The following is a 23,023-nucleotide window of genomic DNA, read 5'->3' on the forward strand; positions in this document are numbered from 1 at the left end:
TACTACTATAGTATTGAATTAATGCCTAAATATTAACCTGACTAAAGCTAGAGATGATCCTGAAGGCTTTGCATTGACTTTTTTAAGCATGAAAGAACCACTTTGCATTAATTATTTTTTATTGTCTATTGATTTTGTAAGTAACTCGTATTTCTGAGCAGAGTAATTTTTTTCATATCAGAAAAGAAATTTCCAAATTGCACCTAGAATTTCTGACCAGAAAAATGAAACTCTTGCTTTCAGCACCTGTGCTTCATTAATTGAAATTTTTCAGTGTGTAAATGCAGTACAATTTTACATAATCAATTTGCTGGTACTTTTTATTCCCTTCTTCTTTTAACTTTCTTTTTAGTTTCCTGCTTTGTGGTGAGATAATGCTCTTTTTTTTCCCCAGGTAAATATGATAAGCATACTAGAATAACAAATAAGCTGACCAATAATTTTAATTTTTTAACAGATTACATGTTAATTAGAAAATTATGTATTCAAATTAATTTTCCTAGTTAATTCTAATTAAAACAAGGAACCCCTGAGAGCTCAGCCTATTTGATCTGTAGATTTCAAATTTCAGGGACTCATGGGCATGAAAATATTAAGTAATTTACTAGTGGCAGTATCACACTAAATACTGTACTCCCTACTGATCTTAGTTTTAGGGTTTTCTTTCCATGAAACTCCAAGCACTGTCAGAGAATCGTACAGGCAAACACTGCATGAGCCCCTGTTTGGAGACTACAATCAGACTGAGCAGGAGGAGCTTTGACATTATGATGAACAGTGTGATGGAGAAAAGAAGCTTTCAGCGGAACTGCATAGCAGAAAATGTACTGTCAAAAGAAAAATATTGATAATTGTGCTTTGAAGCTAGAAAATATTCTTGAAGTATCGTGGTAGAGACTCTGTTTGCCAGGGATTATTCATCTGCTTAAGCAGAATGGTCTTTATCTTCTGTGAACTCTCTGGAACCACCATGGAAGAAAAGGGATTCCCTGGTTTTCTTAACAATGCAGGCAAAGTGCTTTTTAAACAAGTTGGCCTAAATCCACAGTAGTGCTGGCATGCTCTGCTATGCAGAGACTTTTAGCTCTTGGTTAATTGTTCAGGTGCCGTATAGAAGGCACAAGAGGTTTTTACAGAAGCCAATAAAGAAGCAGTGCCATGCAGTTCAAATTCTTCTACTTGATACTTGAGTATCAAATTTTAGTGTCAAAATCAACCTTCTTAGGATTCTTACAGCTGGATCTAAGGTCAGCTTATAACCTTATAATGCCTGTTCATTTGCTGCTAGTCGGAAGAAGAACACGCTGATCAGACAGAAATTTGATCTGCAGATTGGATGTAGATGCTACTTGCTTTCAAATCTCTGACTTGTTGGAAAACTGCAAGATGCAGTTTTCAAACCCCTTGTTGTCCTGTGGCAGTCTGTTCACTTGGCCTTCGCCACCATCTTTTGAAACCAGTTAACCTCAAAGGATTTGGACCAGCTCACAATCCCACCTGGAGCACAAGTCAGAGTCAACCATAACCATCTTGAAAGAATCAGTCAGAGATCATTTATTTTGGCTGAGATTGGCACCTGAGAATGACCAGATCAGACATTTATTTTTCCAGGCTCTTGCTATGAAATTATCTAGGTATTGATATATTTTCACCTGGATAGAAAAGCCCACCTCTGCAGACTGTTTTTATTTCTGTACGTTATAAGTGCTCATTTAAGAGCGAGATAAAATAGTGTTTCTGCCTTGGCAGGCATCTCTCGGAATTAATTTTCATTGTTCTACTTGGGAATGTAATTAAAAAAAAATAAATTTGAAGGATGTGTTTTAAAGGTTTAAGTGACCTCCAGTGTGGTAGAACATGGAAGGCTGTCAAAAGAATGACCTCCAGGCAATCTAATACCTTCCATTGCGAAGAATATTTTGCAAATAAGTCAAAGGTATTTTTTCTCCATTCTATATATTCAAAGCTTTTTTATAGCAGATTTGGCTCCATAGAATCAGGAGCAGAGAATTTTCCCTACAACTGTCTCTCAGCACAGAAAATGGCAAGCTGAGTTTTCTGGCATTGCTCTCACAGGCTACAGTCTTGGGCTGTCATTTGAAAACAGCAAGTATGTGATATTGTTTCTCAAGTATATAATGTCACTTGATTTTACTTCTTTCTTTGAGCAGCTTACAAATGATAGTTTGTGCAATACAAACTATTCTTCCTGGAATGCTAAAATTGAAGGATCAGGATCCAAAATTCTAACATTGTATATAAGCTTGTTATGAGCATGAAGGTTGAATATTTTCAGGAATTCCTCAAAACAGATAAAAAAAATTTTAAAAAAATTTGCTTTACATAGATTTTGTCACACAAGATAAAAAAAATCTATTTTGATCTACATTAAGTATTCAGTTGCTTATCAGTCTATTTGTAACCAGTTTTTTTAAAGCATCTTCAGTTTTTTCCCCTAACACGTGGCAAAAGTCTATTACTCAATTCTGTGTTTTATATTCAATTTCTAACTCCAAGGTTTTATATAGAAAAAAGGTTGAGTTGGGATAAATGGATCAAAACAGCAAAAGAAACTCTATTTTAGCTGGCATTCTAAAATTACAAGGATAAGAATTCAGACAATATTTTTAGGGCAACAAATGGAATCAGGCTGAAAACAAGAACAAACAAAAATAAAAGTTTTAAAACCTACAATGCTTCTAAACCAGTATTTTCTATTATTTTTTCTTTCAAGTAATGCCCAAGGCACACTACTGTGTGAAATTTGCACAAGGGATTTGGCATATAGGGTTTTTCTTCCACCTCCTAGAATCTGGAGAGCAAACCAAGAAGGAATATCTTAGTTTCCGTTAATAAGAAGGCAAATAAAAATGAGAAAACGTGGAGTTCTAGCTGGCAAAGCTGAATCTGAGGCTAAGTAACCATCTCTCTTAGCAAATTTGTGTTTGCCTTCAAAAGAGGCTCATTCTTGCAAGTTACTGAGGTCTATTAGTAGTTTGTCTGACACCTACAAGGACATCAGCTATGTTTAGAAATGAGAACATCACACTTGGAAGCAGTGATCTAAATTACAGACCCCTTTAAAAATGATATGTCTATAAAGAATAATCAGTTGGTGTTAATCTTTTCTTCCTATCATCACTCTAATTTTCCAGTTTGAACTTGTTTCACACAGAAAACACTCTGTGCTTTTTGAGGAAGAAATCCTACCTCAGTACACAAAAAGTGATATGACAATAAAACTTCCTGTCATACACTTTTGCAAGCAATTGTGATTGCAACATAGATGGTTTTTAATAATTTGTTCTGCCCATCATTCCTGTACTGCATCCATGGCTTGAGTCTCTCCAAATGTGAGAGCTCTGAGCATGTAGGCTAGATTATTTTGCTTCAGAGAATCCTATAAGTTTTGGCTCCAATATCCAAGATAAGACTAATGACAAGGTATTGTAAACAACTCATTCATATTTTGGTTTTATTTTGTAATTGCTACTGACTATTCTAATAATGAGGAGAAAACTTTATTGCTTTATTAGCTGCTTATTAAATCATCTGATTGTGACTCATTCTGTTCGTTCCTCTTCTGAAGAATGACACTAGGTAAGAAGAAAAAGAGCAAATTATTTTGCCACAGAGTTGCTGATACTTGGCCAAACTTTCTTGTATCCTTTAGAGACTCTTATGAACTTTAGTTCTACCCTGGTTTCTTCTCTGGGTTTCCAAGATATTCAGATCCTACTTTTTAAAAATAATTTCTGTGATTATAGTTTAAAAGAACTTTCTGCTATAAGTAAGGTCTTCAAAGGAGCCTTTTGTCTTTGAAGTTGGAAGAAATTAGAGAAAAACTTAAGTAGCTTCCCTGCAGGGCAGATTTGGAGAAAAAGTTGAAGCATCTGTTTGTTCTTTGTCCTTCTTTTTCCTAATATAAAAGCTTTACTGAGGACAGAAGCTGTTTTTTTCTGACTGTTCAAACAATCCACAGATAGGGACACTTTTTTTTGCTGTCTCTTGGTTTCTTACTAACTTCTAAAAAAACCTGCATGGTGTCACAAAATTATTGTTATCTGATGATCCAGAACATCATGAGTATTGGGAGAGGAAGACTGGAGTATCCGTGCTGTTCTGAAACTACCTACAAATACTTCTAGTATTTCTCAAATAATTCTTGAGAAGACTGCCATCAGTGTTGCTGGATTCCCCGTGTAAGGAATAGTCATAGATAATTTACAAGTAGATTTATCTATTTTAGGAAGAAAATATTTGCTTCCTAGCTTCCTAGACTCCTTTAACCAAGCTGACAAGATCCTGCTTGCAGAATGTGGTAGTGTGTATGTCTACAGACAAATGACTGTATTACTTGAGAGCACATTTCCAGTGAGCTTGCTTCCTGTCTCTCTATTAAATCAGAAGTTTCTGAAAAACTTAGGTTGCAGTCTGCATTTTGCCTGTTGTGCTTGTCTTTCCTGCCGTCCCCTCTTTCCTCTGTTGGCACTATATCAATTTCACCAGTATTCCTGGAGAAGCTGCTTAAAGGGTCAGAGGTGAATTAGTGCCAACTTCATGGTATTTAATTTGGCAATTTATTCTTCCTTTTTCTCCTTTTGGGTTTAGCACAGGATTAAAAGGAAGTCTGCCAGTAAATTGGTTTTTAAAATACTGTTGCACAATGAACCCATCCAGCCTGAGCATAAAATACCAGTAATTTGCATTGTCCTTGTATCTTACAGTTAATTTCAAAAAATTTTCACATTAAATTACTCAATCTTGTAATAGAGGAACTTCTTAATAGCATTGCTGAAATGCAGTATCTTAATTAATTCAGCTTTTTTAATTTATTACTATTTATTAATTATATTTTGAGACCAATTAAATTGCAGTTATTTGTGAATTTTCCAGGTCTTATTGAATTATCCTTTTTGAGATGCAGTAGCATTAGATTTCCACAACTTAGTTTAGGCATCTCAGTCATAGATAGCTTTGTGTCCATATCTTCCACATTGTTAATGCTGAGAGTGTTCTGTCATGTCAAAGTGTGGTGGAAAGTAATTTTGTGTCTTAGTGTGATAGTAAGTTAAGTAGGACCTCCATATCTCATAGTTGCATTTTAAAATTATGGTTTTTTATTATTCCATTATTATCCCAAAGAACTCAGAAATCTTTTAGCAACAAATGAGGAAAGGGTCTGAGTAACATGGTCTAGTGGAAGGTGTCCCTACTCATGGCAGGAGGGGAAAAACTAGATGATGGCAGAACTCTCTGAGGTCCCTTCCAACCCAAGCCATTCTATGGTTCTATGAATTATTGCAATTATCATTAATTTTATTTGTGAATGGCATCAGAATACCTTTATTATTGTTATCAGTAATGAAATTTCCATGTTTCTCTATAAATATGTAAAAGAACAAGTGCATATTTAGAAGTAGATAAAAGATAAAAAAAAAATTAGTAGTCCTTACATATTTTAATTGGTACGTATGCCATTCATATTTCATCTGAAGTAAGAAAAAAGTACAAAAAATGAGAATTTTAACTTATTTTTTTTTTACTATGTGCAAGAAACTGCCAGGAGTCATATTTAAATCAGTGTTAGAAGTGTTCATGTTTCAAAATATCACAAATGTTGAATCTCTTGCTATAGCCAGCACTTATTTTGCATTGTTCTTCATGCATGTGGTTAGCACAGATGCATCAGATTCTTTGAAACAACGGGAAATAATACAGAGAAACTGATAAGCACCTCAGGGCTTTTCAATTGCTTGTTAAATATTATTGAATACAGAATGAAGCATCATTTGAGTATTCAAGAAAACGCTGGAGAAAATATTATACCATTAATGTAAGATCAAACATAATAGAGTCAATTTACAGATGACTGACGTGACAAAGATGAAAAAACAAAGCTAAACATCACTCTTCAGAATACATCTTCCCTCCACTTGGAGAACTAGAAGCTATGTTTGGATGGTTTTTACACAGCAGAAGGCACAGATGGTATTGAATTTTAACAGCTGTCTTCCATTAAGAGTTACTGGTAGTGTGGATGAATGTAGTTAATGTCTAGACAGTGAGAAATCTTTATTTTTACCCATGTCTTTGTCCTTACTATTGCTAACAACTGAAGTATTGTGGAATTATAGAAAAACATTGATTGAACAGTGCATCTGGGAGCCATTTAGTCAATCTTCTACTCAAGCAGGACCAGTTTACATCAGGTTGCTTAGATCCATGTCTATTTGAGTTTAAAGTGTCTCCAAGCACTGTAGTTACCAGGATCCAAGTCAGACTCCAGTCAACTCCCTCAGTACCTTTGCTCACATTGCAGCTAGTCCCATGGAGCTGTGTGTGTCCAGTTGGCTTAAGTGCTGCCCACCTCCTTTCTCTACTGTGGGTAATGCTTCACTCCCACAGACTCTGTAAATAAACTCTTGAACTGGGGAGAGCCAAATTTGCCGACAAAATCCAAGGCACAAAAAGACATTGAGTGTCTTGGCCTTTCCCATGTCCTTTGTCACTAAGCTGTTCTCCACCCCACTGAGCAGCAGACATGTGCTTCCTTGTTTGTCCTTTGCTGCCAATGTATTTATGGGAGCTCTTTTCCTTGTGCTTAACCTTAATAATGCATTGATTATTTCTACTCCAGCTGAGCTTCTGCTTTTGTAGTTTCACCGCTCTGCACTTGAGCAATGCTTCTGTTCCCCCAAGTGACTTGTCCCTGCTTCCACCATCTGAGTGATGCAGCTTCATAGTATTTTCAGGTGTCATTTGCTACACAAATTTTTCCTTAGTCAGACTATTCATTTAAGTAGTCTGTGTTTCACTTAGAATGTAGTTACACATTTTGTTGCACTTATATAGGAACAATGAGTGAATATTGTATCTAATTTAGTTTTTCAGCCCTTTGTACATACTGGAAAGATGAAGGTGTACTAGTGCTACTTCGTGGCAATTAACACATTGTATATTAGTCTTGTGAAAATCCTTTCAGCCTCAGCAAAATTATTGCCAGGATTGTGAAACCCAAGAAGAAAGTAGTGAGAATGCTGGTAGCACAAGAGACCCTGAGAATGAAACTACCTGGAGACAGCACTGGCAGGTCTAGCAGCTCACAGATGCCTGCAAGTGGGAGTCCTTTTCCCCAGGACAACTTTTATCCATGGCAAGCTCCTTCTAGCTTTCTAAAGAAAATAAGTCAGAAAAAAACAAAGAAAGCCTTCAGATGGATGAGTTGAGCTGAGTGATGAATGCTAGGACTGGCAAAGGAGAGAAAGGAGAGCCATGTGGCTTGAAGCAGGGGAAAAGAAGAGGGAAGAAGCTGTCCTCAAATTGTGTTTTTGTGCTTCAGCTACCCAATTTAATTCAGTAGAATTCCTTGTATAAATGCATTTAAATATTTTGTTGGCTTATACCTAATAACATCAAGCACTTCTATAGGTTTCCTTATCTTAGTGACAAAAAAGTTAACATAGTTGAAAATACTAAAATTTCTATTACAGTTCATTAAAAAAGAAGAATATAAGATAAAATCTTCCTACAACTCTTGTCTAATAATGATGTTCATTTTTATTTATGCTACTGTGTGTTTCCTAGGCCACCTATGCTTTCCAAGATATCTGCTTCCAATGACAAGTGGAGATTTCCTATTTGGCCAGAATGGAATGATGCAGATATCAATGCAGAAAAATGGGATGCTGGAAAAGCTGGAAAAGAAAAACCTGGAAAAGGCCAAATTTCAGTAAGTTGTGTGACACATATTACTTCCACTTAAATTTTTGTACATGTATTTAATAGAGTATTTGTCACAGCTTCAAAATAAAATGTTACTGCTAAATATATTAATTTTCAATCATATATTTTTAATATGTGGAAGTGGTTCCCTACTAAACTACAGTAATAAACCAGAAATATTGTACATTGTTTAACAGCTGCCTTTCAAATGAACTGTTAACATACCTCTGTGCATTGATGTGTGTACATTAATGGTTTTAAAAAATACAACCCCCAAATCTATTTCATAGCATAACTAAAACTGGGAATGTGGGAACAGCTGAACTCTTGTAGTATGTCAGGGCACTGCAGTTTCTCTGGGCTCAAAATGTTTGATGCGTTCATCTTCATTATGGCAAAAATGGATGTTGAAATAGTCTTTTGTACTGCACTGCACTTTCTGGAGATGTGAAACACTGTCTGCAGTTCTAGAATGTAGAGAATGACATGAGGGAGTATTGTCATTTTGCAGAAAGTAAGCACCTGCCAGATGCAGAAAAATTCCAGTTTTCCAGCTTTAAAATGAATTAAGTCTCATGGATTTTTACTCCTTCGAACTGGTTATCATTGCAGAGTGTATGGGTCTTTTATTCAGAGTAGTAGTAAATGTATTTCTTAAAGAATCTCTTAAACTCAGCATTTTAAATTGAAATTTAAAATGCATTACATTCCACACATTTTAAATTGAAATTTAAAATGCATTAAATACCATGCTTTATAATCTATCTTATATGCAAATTCTGCATTTTTCATGTGTTTCTTCTGAATATGTCCTTGTGTGCTATGTTTATGTTTCCATATATAGTTCTAGATTATTTTTTTCTTATCCCAAGGTTGACTATATTATACTCCTGTGGGGCCAAAGTATTGTTTTGAGAGAAGGTATACATTCTGTACCAAATACTGCCATTAACTTGTCAAGTAAATAATTTTCCTTCTCCTTTTCCATTACCACATTTGGTGTCTTTGGGTTGTACTCAACATTTATCTAGCACTAATTTGTTAGTTCTACCAGACATTATTATCATGTATAAACTTCAAAATAACTATATCTGAAAACCTTTCTTCTATTTTAGCACAAGAGGTGTTCTGAGTTGTTTACTGGACTCTTCAGTTCTTCAGCTCCAAGCTGTATGAAACATTGCTGCTTTTACCGTTTAAAGGAATTATATGTCAGTCACAGCAGATGAATTTACAGACCTAAAGAATTTTGTGATGTGACCTCTTTCGATCCAAGCAGAATTCAACACTGAATAGGTTATTTCAGCTGGAAACAAAATTAGTAATGTCATCCAGGACCTTTGAGTACGCTTGGAACACAAATATAAACAGTCCAATTTTCCTGTGTGGGTAAAGAAATCAATCTGAAGCAGTCTCTTTCCTTGTAACACTGAAGGTCTGTTACCAAGCATCCGTACACAATGCCCTCTCTTAGAGAACTGTGTTGCTGAGACTGGGCATTTGGCCTTGTCTTTGTCTCTTGTGCCTATTTCTTTCATGTCCTTCCTGTAGAACTTGTGGTTGAGACTCCAGTCCTTAGAGCTTGAACCCCGAGACTTAGCACTTGCCTCTTATAGCCACCTTAGATAAAAGATAAGTTAAAACTTGATTTTTTTTCAGACAAGTTTAGCTAGACCTACAATATTCTTCTTCTAAGCATTTTTCACACTAGTACTCTAAAGAAACGTTGTATCTTTCTAGGTGTGGTTTGTTGGGTTTTTTTAACCTTTTCATAGTGTCCTGTCATTCCCATTTACCTCCTTTCTATGGTTTATCTAAAAGTTATCTAAACTTTTAGATATTAAACTTCTTAAACTTATCTAAAGTTTACGAGCAAAACTTTCCTGTTATGCCATGAAGTCAGGGTTGGATGTGTCTGAAAGCAGAATATAAACTCTATTCATACAGTTTAATATGGCCCAGGCTCCAAGGCACTCTTTAAGCTTTCAGGAAAAAAAAAAAGTATTCCTAAAACATTCCTTCCCTCCCCTCGCCACCAGTTTATCTTTTTTCCTTCAGACTGAAATAGCTTGCTACAAATTTTTATGCTGAAGGAATTTACACAATTAAACAATTAAAAAATATGGGGAAAAGATTATTTGGGAGTCTTTAGTTTGTGCTTGGTTTTTATGCTTTTGTCATGTACTTTGTTTTGCCTTCCTTTAACCATTAAGGACTCAAAGTATCATAGATTTTTCTTCTTGGCAACTCTTCCTCTGGTCTGTAGAAGATAGAGTGCATTGTAGAATTATACAAATGTATAATATGACTAAAAGCTGTTTAAAATCCAGGCACAAATAAAAGGCATTAACCATGTAACTGATTAGCTTCTCAGTCAGCACACCCTGTATCAGAGGCATGTCCTCATCCTACATTGTGCCAGTAAGTAAACAAGATGTCATATTTCCTGACACCTTCTGTGCACATGGAGGATAAGCACCACCTCAAAAATGCAAGTTTGAAAACTATATGAGCCTCTCTTTTTAGTGGGCTAATTCATGCTGTATAATTATAGTTCTCTTTGGTTTATACAGCAGTGCTAAATGCATGGAACATGCTTTTTTTGTGTCTTAAAAATTGCTTCAGATATTTCAGTCTTCAACTTAAAAGGCTGTAGAAATAAGTGAGTTAAAAAAAGTAATTAGGAATAACTTTGTAGAAGAGTAACTGACGTAAAAATTTAAGCTTTTTTTGGAGACCTTTCTGAAAGGGGAAAAGAAAGAGAATAATTTCATACAGACCTCTTAGAAAGTGCAGACCACATAAACTTCTCTGGACACTGTAGATGGCTTTTGTGCTGCATCTTCATATTGGGCTTTGGGCTCCTTTTGTTCAGTTGTAGATACTAATCTTTTTTATGCTATTTTATAGTTCTTTATTTTATGCTCCTTAAGTGAATTATGCTCCGAACAATTTATTATTTTAAATATCACAGAAGATACAATACTGTAATTATTAAAAGTGGTCCATTTTTGTTCATGCATATTTCATGTAGCCTGGATTTGATGACCCTGAAGGGAAAATAAGGTTGCCAGCATCTTTAAAAGTGCATTCATGGAAACGTCCACAAGAGTTTTTAACAAAAGAGGTAAGAAACAAGCAAGGTCCTGATGAAAAAATGCTAATTGCCTAACTCGTGAAAAGTAGAGTGAAATTAGCAAATATCAACAGGTAAAAGCGACTTGACCACGCAGTCAGTCCTTTCCTGGAGACTGGTGTAGATGAGGTGTGTGCTCACACACGGCTGGCTGGGCTAGAATCCCTGGGCACAGGATGAGCTCACACAGCTGATGCTAATGGCAGAGCCTGCAGGCAGCTCCTGATCCTTACTGGCAATTACATCACCTCCATCTCCTTGGCTTTATGTAACCACAGCAGCAAGTTCTTCAATGTCCTTTCATTTTACAGCAGAAATTGTGAGCAGAGTTGTTTTCTTGTAAGAATATCCTTTCATAGCTCAAATTGTATCATAGGTCAGTAAAACCAAAATAGACAAAAACTGCAGAGAATGCTGCATAGATGAATCAGAGGCCTGCTTGATGGCACACAGCATGGGTTTCTCAGTGTCTGAAAGGACATAAGATTACTATACTAATTCCATTCTTTACAGTTAGCTGTAATAACAGCATTCTCAATGATACTATACAGAATCTGAGAGCCATTATTAATGGGATAAGACTACCGTTGACCAGCACTTCCTGGTGCAAAACATCATGGTAGTGTCATCATCCCACATCTACATCTCTTGACTCCTGTGTCCATTTGGAAGACAACTGGATGGAGAGATGCCTTTCTATTTTAATTTGTGTTCTTTTTTTCTCATTTAAGAATTACTGTCATGGCAGAAAAATTTCTGTATGTTCCAAATGAGGCTTCTCTTGAGCAGGTGTCTGAAGTACTCATATTTGTCATGGAACCATGAACACAACTTTACCAGAACTACAGTACTTTTTTACACTTCAAGTATCATATTTTTCTGGGCTGCACAGAGTACATGTCCATGTCTTTGACAGCACTTGTCTGCAAGGTGACCATAACATTTTAAAATTATGCATAGCTGTTATTCAGTTTAATTTTAAAATTTATTGCAGAGAAAATAAACAGCCTCCCATTTCAAAGGTTAGTGTTCTCCAATACTGTTACTAATCTAAGAGTTTACGTGATTTACTTCAGATGAATTATTGAAGTTTTCAAACACTTGGACCACCCTTCCAACTTTTTCAGGCTTGCCAGTTTTTCTTTTGTCAGCTTGTCAATTCCATTTTTTATTAACTAGACACTAAACAGATCTAAGTTTAATTTTTAATGGAGGAAGAAGGGGAGGTCAGAAGAGCAATTGACGAGACCAAAAGATTGGATAGGATATGCTGCCAAAATGCATAAACTGGGTGGAGGTATCTTAAAGATGACAGCAAGAGAGCTGGCAGCCCAGAAGGTCATGGAAAAATGTATCTGAATTAAAAATAGCTTTTAAAATCTATCTCCAGAGTACTATGAAGAAAACATTTGTTTTCTTTAGGACCTGATTAAAACTTTGATGCTTCTTCTGGTCCAATATTTTGAATCAAGAAGCAATGATTACCAGAGATTTTATATAAAAAAAAAAAGTAAATGTCAAGTGATGAAAAGCTATTAATAATTATTTGTTACCTGATACACTTTAACTATAAAAGAAAGCATAAACATGCCTATTTAGTGTGGTAAGCAAAGAATCGAGAACACCAATATGTGATGAGAGGCACAGATACGTTTAGTTCAATAAACTGCAATCCCAGTCTGTTATTACTAAACTGCTTAAAAAAAGGAAATGGGCTGTACAAGAGGGAAATAGTCATGAACACTATGTAATGCAGCCAAAGGTTTGATAAAGTTACTGCTCAGACAATAGCACTGTCTAACTGAACCCTGTGAACCCTGGTGGGTGGCTAAGGGAATGTCCAAGTATGAGACAGTATTATAATCATGATTTAAATGCAGAACCTCAAACATCTTAAGAAATTAAGAGCATCTCAATTTACTTATGTGATTATTAAATTTGATATTCTTTAAATCTTCTGGTAAAAATAATAATTTTTTTAAGAATTCTGGACTTATATTTTAAGGAAGTTATATTAAGAAATATCAAAACATCTACATGATCACTTCTAGTTTTCAAATGTGTAATGAATGTTTGCCAGATGTCCAACATTTGCATGTTCACTGCAGTTAGATGCTAATGTTATTTTCATTTTTTCCAGATAATTTAGCTATGGACCTAACTAATTTACTCTCTACTAGGTTCCTGTGGTAGTCCAAAATGAAACCTCATTTGACCTTGTTTCAGCAAATGAGCACATATTTTGTTGTGAGGTAGGTGGAAATAAATTAATGTCCCTTTAAAAAAAATTTCCTTTTTCTTATATTTCTTTAACTTTTTGAATTTCACCCCAAATTCCTACAAAGAAGAAATTAATTGTGAGATATTTTTTAAGTGGAAAAAGAATGTAGGGGATAAGGTGAAGAAATTATCTAGATTATTATACAGTTTACCTTTTTCAGAATTTGAAAAATCAGTGATGGTAGGAGGTTTTCCAAACTTTTAAAAAACGTACATATGCAGTCTATGAACTAAGGTAATTACTACTGGATAATATTGTCTAACAAAAAGAGTAAATAAAGGATATGTTAGAAAGGATTCATATTTTGTATTCAAACTTTCTGGAAGTCCTAGTGGGCCTGCATGTGTGTGCAAATATCTGTGACCTAGACAGTCTTTTCCATCTCTCCAGAATTTATTGCTTTAAAATGAATGTTTACTGAATTTCTGCAGGTCTTGGGAAAATATAAACCAGGTGGAACCATGGCATCTGAGTGCCTTACTGAATATAATGACATAATAATTTCTATTTCATTCAGTATGTTAATGCATATTTAAAATTCAGCACCAGAGATATAAGGGAGGAAACACCAGAAGACAGGTCATGTAAATTTTGAAGTCTACAAAACCACTAATTTATTTTAGGATAAGTTTCTTGGAGCATCCACAGAACTACTAATTAATTTTAGGGCAAGTGTCTTGTAGTAAAAGCTTTTTTTCATTCCAGTTTGTATAAATCATTGTAACAGTTCAGTAATACTCATGAAAGTATGGCATGCATCAGAAATCTGCATATTATAAAAACACGTGTAAAGCATGATTAGTTAAAACTGTTATTTTGAGTCTTAAAAATTACTAAGTACTTTTAATAATTTATGATTTCTTTAACTGAGTACAAATAATGACTATTAAAGGCAAGACTAATTTTTAGCAGCTGGCTTTTAATAAGCAATTAAACAAGTGACAACTTGCAAGTTCTGTAACATAATTTATTTTAAGATCATATTTCATAATTTGTCTTTGTTAAATGATGAATACCTTTATTAATACTGTACCTTCACTTAGTTTCATGAAGTCTTGTGCTATTGTAGATAGGTATTGTAGTGATTTTAAGAGAAGTTGTAACAGCGAAATTAATTTTTCCATTATACCATAGCTATATTCTTATGTCACTTTTTTATTTACAAGAGAATCTGTTTTATTCTTTGATCATTATAATATAACTAGACCTTTTTTTTCAAAAATATATTATTTGAAAAGAATTTTTTATCTATTTTTCTCTTGTTTTAGCTGATGAGATGGATTGTAAGTGAAATCTATGCTGTCTGGAGGATATATAATGAAAATTCCTTAAATAGTGAGACGCTTGATTGGAAACCTTGGGAACACATTTATGCCTTATGTAAAGCTACCAAGGAACACATACCGCTGTACAATAAATTTGGAAAATATGTATTGAAACTTTATTGGATGGTGAGTTGCTTCCTCCAACAATATAAAATATGATGCAGCTAGCATAGCAAATTTTAATGGTTAGTGGACATGTATTTTATTATTGAAAATACATAGATTTTTAGGAGTAGAAAAACTGAAAAATTGTTGATGTTTGTTAATTAAAATGCCTCTTACAGTTCATGTGATTTTTGTACAATTTTTGGCTTGATGAAAGTCTTATTACTTGAAAAGGCAATATTTAATTTTTGTAGTTTTGTAAGTTTGATGCAAATGCTTAGTAGAGTGAGATGTGTGACCCACACCCCTGGTGTATTAGGCTATAAGTTTGGGTTTTTTTATGTTTAAGTAATTCAGTTGACTGACCTTACAGAGATACTTGTATCTAAGTGTATTTAAAGATAGATACTTCCAGTGTGAGAGCCATTTTCTGGTAAAACTAGAACATCCAAAAGGATTTCTAAAGATAACAGAGAATAACTTTTAACAGAGTTGGCAGTCGACAGGGAACACTTAATTGCATATTGAACCTCATTTTAATAAAGAAATAATGACATATAAAAGAATTGACATCTAAAAGTTATCTATGTTGTTGGAGTTATTTTAATTACATTTGTCTTTTGGAAACAGAAATATCACTGCATGCTAAGACCTATAACTAACCCTATTAAACTTGAAGTTGCCCAAAGTTGAAAATATTTTTGAGCCTACCAGTTGAAACAAAAACTTGAAAGTGACCTTCTCTGCAAGGGGAACACCTACCAGATTTACAAGTCTGTGCTTTCCTCATTCCTTACTACTGCCTCCACATGTGGAATAACTTATATTCATATAGAAATGGGTTAAATGAGTTTGAGAAGGCATAAATTGTGTTGTTCAATTTCCTCAGCAGAGGACATTATTCTGTGTGTGAATTTAATGCTGCAGATACTATGTAGTCATGTGATAAAAGACTACATTTTAAAGCATATCCAAGAGTCACCAGTGTGCTTCATTTTCTTAGTCACTTTTGTCGCTTTTTGTCACATTTGTCATTTTTTTTTTGGTTTGGACCTGAATACAAAAAATTGTATTCAATTTTTCCCCCTCTGGGTATACAGCTGTATTTTACAAAAGAGAAAGGAGAAAGTAGAAAATTAAATGAAAAAGAGGGAAAAAAGTGGAGGAATAATGAACTGATATCACTAATATTCTGCATTGAGTCCTGAAGGTATTGTTGTGTATGACATCAAACCTGTGGATAATATTTTTTCACATAATTGGCACAATATATAAATTATACCCCACATTCTACTTTCACTTTGCGTTCCTGAGGCTTATTGAACTGTGAATTTTTTTCTCACTTTTTTTCCATCTGTGGGCCTGTCCCACATTTTTTTTAAATTTCTTTACTTTCTTTTCCTTTACTTATTATCTTGTACTGTTCTCCCTACCTAGTATGCTTCAGCAATTATTAGAAGAGGAGGTATGGGATCATATCACTGACTAGGTCCTTTTCAAACTAGGGAAATTTAAATATTTTGTTTTGGTTGTCACAAAATGGTTCTTATCACAAAAAGCTTCTTTTATGCTTTTTTAATATCTTTGCCCTCTGGCCTAAATTTGTTTTCTCCTTAGGCCTATAGAATTCATAGCATTAATCAGCTGTCATTTCAGCTTGAATCCATAGTTTAGCTGCAAGAAGAGAACAGTAATTTTGCACTCTCCAATAGCACATGGGGGACACTTCAGTGTTTTGGTCATTCTTCATCATTTTGTGGGTAAATTAATAGAAGTACTTGCTATTTTCTATTGTATCTTCATCACTAGGACAGAGACTTTTATTTTGAGAACTGTTGACAAGATTATTTTGTGGAATACTAGCTCAATTTAGTAATGAAGTATCTGGTATTGGAGATGTCTGTACTTCGTCTTACCTGTTTGTTTCTTATCCAGGAAAGAGAGGTATTTTTTTTTATTGTAATGCTTAACAGGAGACTAACTGCAGTCAACATCCCCAGGTAGTTTTTAGGAAGCAAAAGGGACTGCTTGTATCACTAGTATTTTCCAGACTGAGACCTAAAGAGGCATTTAAAAAGCTGCTATCTTGGTTAAGCCTTTTTTTAATCATCAGTGTTTCTCAGACATCTGTCATGGCAGCTGAAGAAATGACAATGAATGCATGCACATGCTGTACTACATATATGAGATTAAATACATTTGGAAATAGCAGCAATTAGATTAATCTCTGAAACAAATAAGTCAGATCAGTAATAAAGTGCTATGAATGCTGTTTCCATGCTTCTCATTTATTATGTAAGAACTTCCTTTAAAGCCATCTGTGATGTAAAGCAAGTTACAGTAGAATTGGGTCCTTGGAAAAGAAAGTTATCTTACATACTCTTAACTTGTCAGCCCTCAAACTAATTTTTTTCCTTCTGCTTTTTTCCTCCTTTCCCTGTCACAGGGTTGTTGGAGGAAGATCACTGTGGACGACACTATGCCTTTCGATGAAGAGGAGAATTTGTTATTACCAGCTACAACCTGCCAAAATGAACTTTGGCCAATGTTGCTGTCCAAAGGTATCATTAAGTTAGCAAATACGAGGTATGTTTTGTCATCTCACTTTTGGTTTGTATTGTGAAGTCACATGGTAATAGCAAAAGGTTGATTTAGTATACATAGGAAATATTTTATAATGACAATTATATACTTCCAAAAGCTGGCACTGCAAATCACTAAAACAAAATCCTCTATAGCTACAGAATGTGCAGGGTTTCCTTTCTGGATGTGTTTGTAAATTTATGCACAGAAAACTTACAAAGAAACTAGAGTACTCTCATTATTTGCTTCATTTGTTTGACATTATTCCTGAAAACTTCACATATGACTTTCTACCAAACAGAAGTACCTGTGAACTCTTAATGAAATTGTTATTGTCAGCCTTGACTAGTATTGACTCAACCAATATTGAAAGTAGAGTTTTGTGAGCTGCTTTTGATACCTTTGCTACAGTTGTTCTATTGTGTACAATAATCACCTCCATAGAACTGACCAGAAAAGTAGAAGGTGGCCTATAATGCAGTGATTGACAATTATGGCTACAGGCTCCTATGAAATGAGTAATAAACACCAAGAGTTTAAATGAATAAACTTGAGAAAATAATTCAAAACACTCATCTGGGTAGTGAAGCTTCCCTGTTCTCTTCATGCCAAGTTATGTTTGATGGAAGAGTCATCTAAAGTATGTTTACACAGGCTAAGGAGTTGCCTAGAGCTGCCTGTTAGGAAACTTGTTTGCAGAAATGTGATTGAAATACTGTATTTCTCCAAAGCACAAGGGTTAACCATACAAATGCTGGCATCTCTGGCTTTGGTCCTCTCATGAAATCTCTTCAGAGGGTAACCAAGTGTCGGTTTGAAAGAGTCAACTTTGCTAGAGTGGAAGTAGAACCAGCTTATTCAGAATAACCTGGGGGTTAGAGAAGCTGCTTTAGGAAATGCAAGCTGTAGAATCATATCCCTGTTTCAGTGCAAGGGATTTCAAACCCACGTCTCCAGCCCTGCAGCTGTGTGCAAGTATAAATAGTATGCTTGCTAAAAAAGTTGAAAAAAATGCCATTGTACCAGAGGAAAAATTAATACTGAAATAATGGACCTGATACAAAGGCATTGACTTTGTAGGGGAGTAGTCAGCAGTGGTTCGGAAAATTCCTAAAATTGCAAGTAATGACTTGTTTTTCATCAAACTATTCTGTGTATGGTCTTAATCCTACAGAAAGCAATGTAGACTACAGAGTTTAATGTAGTTGGTTACATTATAATTGTAAAATGTCTGATTTTTTCTTATAGTATACATGAAAATGGAAAAAGAGAGATGGAGGAATTTACAGTTCTACAAACATTGACTGGATGGATACCAGAAGTTATTCCTCTCCAGTAAGTTCTTATATTAAGCAATTTATGTGTTAGTTGTTTAATATTTAATTCTATAAGGCATTATGAAAAATAAATCTGAGCCCTGAAAGTCCTTCACCATCAGTTTTGGAAAGTGAATGGTTTATAATTCAGGCACTTGAAAAATGTACCTTTGAGAAATGCAATTTTATTGTGTTTTTCTTTGTAAGTCATACAGTTTCTTGTAAAGATATTTATCATGCTGATGTCCATTCTTCATAAAATTAATTTAACTAATATTAAATAGTGTGATGATAACAAGGTTAGAGAAACCTATGTTTCATTTAGTATGCAGTTGCAAAATGTCTGCTGATAATAATAATTTTATATCTGTATATACCATAGAAAATGTATGTCATGAATTTGGAAGTAATCAACATCAGCTAGTACGGTTTCTGTGTCACACTATATTATGAACAATGAGAAGTACGACACAGACTCTCTTGTGGATTGAACAAGACAGCAAGTTTGTTATCACTGATCTTCATTTATAGACAGGTCCGAGAAGGTCCAAGAGATAAAACTCTCATTGGTCATTAAACCAACACATCACTATCATTGGTCAAGAGGAACATCACCGTTGACTGTTTCTTGCAAGTAAACAAAGGTCTAAACAACACCTGCAAAAGGTTGTTGTCCTTCTCCAAGGACTGTTTAGATTCCTCCTTATGCTTTCTCAGGCCAGAGTGAGAACCTTGTGTGACTTGGTTCCACACAGACACTGTGCTCCCTGCCTGCTTTTTGCATTTAGCATCTACATTCCTGCCCTTTAAATTGTAACAGTTGGCAGACTTTTAGTTTCAAAAATAGTGTTTCCTACCTACAATAATGTTTTTCTTGTTTCCTGTGTGTTTTATGTTCATTTTTTATTTTTAAAGAAAAATATTCTGACTTTTCAGCTTGGCATTCTTTTTACTAAATGAATTACCCAGATACCAACACTAAATATTTAGACTTTTTCTTTTGAGTTGCACCTTTTTGCTTTTTGATATCTACATTCAAATGAATATATAGATAACAAATAGTTATGTTTTATATATAATTTATTTAGATATAATTGTTTATTTATAACCGTATTGCACTATTAAATAATTTCAGTCAAAGAATATTTTATTCTATTTTTCAGTAATTTTTATGTTTCAAGCTATACTTGCAGTTTAGGTCTTTGATATATTTGTGTCCTACAGTAGTAGTTCATAGACTTAAAAATCTAAGTAGCCTAAATTTTATTTCTTTCTATAGTTAATTTTACAACTTCAACGACAAAACCAGTATTCACTTAGTACAAAGGTATTATATCATGGAATATGAAAAAGTGGATACTACAGAGTCTTTGGGATAGTTAGTGTAAGATGACTTTAGCTGATTTTACAATCACTTTTTTTATCTAAAAAAAAAATGTTGAATGCATTTAGCTTGCATGAAACTCATTCATGACCCTGTTTGAGATTATTTCTGGAATCCCTGAGTTTCTGTGGAAAACCATGACTACAACTGTTATGTCATGTCAAAAACTTTCCAGTTTGGAAGTACCTTTGGGAAGCTTTTTAATATACAGAGCTAGAATCACAGTATTATACGGTGTAGTTTTAAAGTGATCTGCAGGTTTCTCTGCCACAACTTGTATCTGCTAAAAATCTTGAGAAAGGATGCTTGATTTGCATGCATCTCTAATCACCATCTCATTTTTTTATGGGTCTTTCCATAAGCTGTCTCAACAAATATTTCTGATACAGAGTGTGTTCTATCTACTAAAATAACCCAGTAGCATTTTTTGGAGTTGGACTGTCAGTTGTGGTATAGTGCTGTCTAAATGAAAATCACACTTTCTTCTCTTATTGGAAATGTCCCTACCATTGACATATACATTTGTATTTTCTCTTAAAGGCCTGAATACTTGGACAAAGTTTGGGACTTTTTGAAAGAGATTGTGCCAGAATTCAAGTTGCCAGAGAAGGCTCCAGAACTTGACATTATTCAGGATGACACAAAAACAGAAGAGACCAGAGACTCAGAGTTAAAAAGTGAAGTTTCATCTAGGAATAAGCTGACAGATACAACTGAGAAAACAGAGACAACCAATAACATTACCAAAGGTCTGTAATTTCACACAGTCTAATCTCTGTAGGCCAAGCATAAATAAGGTTAACATCATCTCTGTTTCAAATAAGTATGTTTTGCATATATTGCCACATACAACTCTGTGGGTTTGTTGTTTCACTGAACATGTTGCAATGATATAAATTCAAAATACTTTTTGTTTAGCTATAGATCTCATTAAAAGCAGTACTTGTCTTTTATTTTATAAAAATAGCTTCTCTTTCTGGTGGAGATTTTTTCAGCTCCATGTCACAGCCATTTCTTTAAAGTCTGGATCCTTGCAGAAAGATATCAATCAGAGAGATCAGAGTTTCTCCAAAGAAACACTTCTCTAGCCATCAATTAATTATACATTTCATAATGGGTGTTGTAAAGTGTGATTACTTACAGAGTTATGACAAATATATTCTAATGTCTACCTGCATTTTTATTTATTGCAACTTTTCTTTTATGCTGCTAGGTATAGGCAATCATTTCCTTCAAGAGCTGCTAATCCTATTTACATTTAAATGAAAAAAAACATAGATTTAGAAACTTGTTTGTTCCAGTATATTATTCTTCATTGTTTTTATTTAAGACAGAGTTTTCTTAGTTGTTTTTTTTAACTTGAAGGCATGGGTACAATTTCACAACACTTCTCATGCCTTTGGAGAGTACAAATCATATGCTAAAATTTCTATTTCTTCCTAGATTTTTGGAAAAATCTCTGACTTCCTCACTTTGAATCCCCAATAATATGTCCCAATGTCAAAAATGTTATAAAAGTCTTAGAAGATACCTGGCTGAGGTAGTATTCTCTCTTCTTAGGAAATCCTGCTATAATTTTGACCCAGTCATCAGTGTGGTTGATATTTCAGGGTTTGAAATGGACATGCCACTGGGAACAGCTCTGTCATTCATCTAACAGGGTGTTGCTATTTTTTTCCCAAAAAACTAAGTAAACTTAATCTTGCCTAAGACTTAAAAATTCTATTGGTAACTGAAATAGTTAAGAATCAGGGAACCATTGTGTCACAATACAGATCTGTAGTCTCCAGCTCTGAGGCTGAAAACTTTGTTCAGCCAAAAGCTTTGTTGACATTTGGGATTAATGTTTGGATGCCATCAAAAGCCACAAAGCCATCCCTATGCCACCATGAGAGATAAGGACCCAGGGGTCTTGATGGACAACAAGCTGTCCCTGAGTCAGCAGTGTGCACTGGGGGTCCAAGGATGTCCTGGGATACATTAGGATAAGCATTGCCGTCAGGACAGAGGGAGCTGGTCCTGTCCCTTTATTCAGTCTGCATTTGGAATGCTGTGTCCAGTCCTGGACTCTTTAGCATATTAGAGACGTGGAGCTCCTGAACGAGTCCAGCAGAGAGGGCAGTGAAGATGTTTGGGAGACTGGAGCATCTCTTATGAGAAAAGGAGGAGGAAGCTGGGTCTGTTCAGCTTCGAGAACAGACAACTGAGAGGGGGCCTCATCAATGTGTTTAAGTATCTAAAAGGTGGGTTCCAAGAAGATGAAGCCAGGCTCTGCTCCATGGTGCTGAGCAATAGGAAAAGAGGCAATGGGCAGAAATTGGTGCACAGTTAGCTCCAGCTGAACATGAGGAAGAACTTCTTTACTGTGTGAGTGACCAAGCAGTGGAACATGTTGCCCAGAGAGGTTGCAGATTCTCCCTCACTGGGAATGGCTTTAAACTTGAGATATTCAAGAACTGTCTGGATACAATCCTGTGCTCTAGTATGGCCCTGGTAAAGCAGGGATGGTGGACCAGATGACCCACTGTGGTCCCTTCCAACTTCAACCATTCTGTGATTCTGTGAGGCTGTGAAGCTGTGTTGTGCAGTTGACCAAAAGGAACAGAATGCCATCCAAAAAGGACAAACTTGAGAATTGGACCCATGAGAATCTAATGAGGTTCAGAAAGTCCAAGTGCAAGGTGCTGCATCTGGATTGAGACAATCTGAGGCATGAGTACCGACTGGAAGTGGAACTGAGAGCAGCCCTGTAGAGAAGGACACAGGGGATCGGGTGGATGAGAGCCAGTACATGAGCCAACAATGTGTGCTTACGGCCCAGAAAGGCAATTGTATCCTAGGCTCCATCTAAAGCAGTGTAGCCAGCAGCATGAGGAAGGTGAGTCTCCCTCTCTACTCTGCTCTCGTGAGACCCCAACCTGGAGTGCAGCATCCAGCTCTGGGGTCCCAGGACAAGAAAGACATGGACCTGTTGGAACGAGTCCAGAGGAGGGCCACTAAGATGATCAGAGGGCTGGAGAACCTTTCCTGTGAGGGCAGTCAGAGAGCTGGGATTGTCCGGTTCAGTCTGCAGAAGAGAAGGCTTCAGGGAGTCCTTAGAGCCCCTTCCAGTGCCTAAAGGGGGCCTACCAGAGAGTTGAAGAGGGACTTTTTACAAGGGCATGTAGC

The 23,023-nt window shown here is 35.4% G+C and overlaps 1 protein-coding gene across 1 annotated transcript in view; it reads left to right on the plus strand.

Annotated features, from left to right (window-relative positions):
- ADGB (androglobin) overlaps nucleotides 1-23,023 on the plus strand; it is a 108,410-nt gene that overhangs the window by 11,293 nt on the left and 74,094 nt on the right. The window contains 7 exon segments of the mRNA XM_058835712.1: nucleotides 7,588-7,732; nucleotides 10,760-10,852; nucleotides 13,042-13,113; nucleotides 14,411-14,593; nucleotides 17,019-17,158; nucleotides 18,404-18,490; nucleotides 20,396-20,604. Of these exon segments, the coding sequence (XP_058691695.1) occupies nucleotides 7,588-7,732; nucleotides 10,760-10,852; nucleotides 13,042-13,113; nucleotides 14,411-14,593; nucleotides 17,019-17,158; nucleotides 18,404-18,490; nucleotides 20,396-20,604 (929 nt within the window).

Source organism: Poecile atricapillus, chromosome 3, assembly GCF_030490865.1.
Source record: "Poecile atricapillus isolate bPoeAtr1 chromosome 3, bPoeAtr1.hap1, whole genome shotgun sequence".
In the NCBI taxonomy this organism is placed as follows: domain Eukaryota; kingdom Metazoa; phylum Chordata; class Aves; order Passeriformes; family Paridae; genus Poecile; species Poecile atricapillus.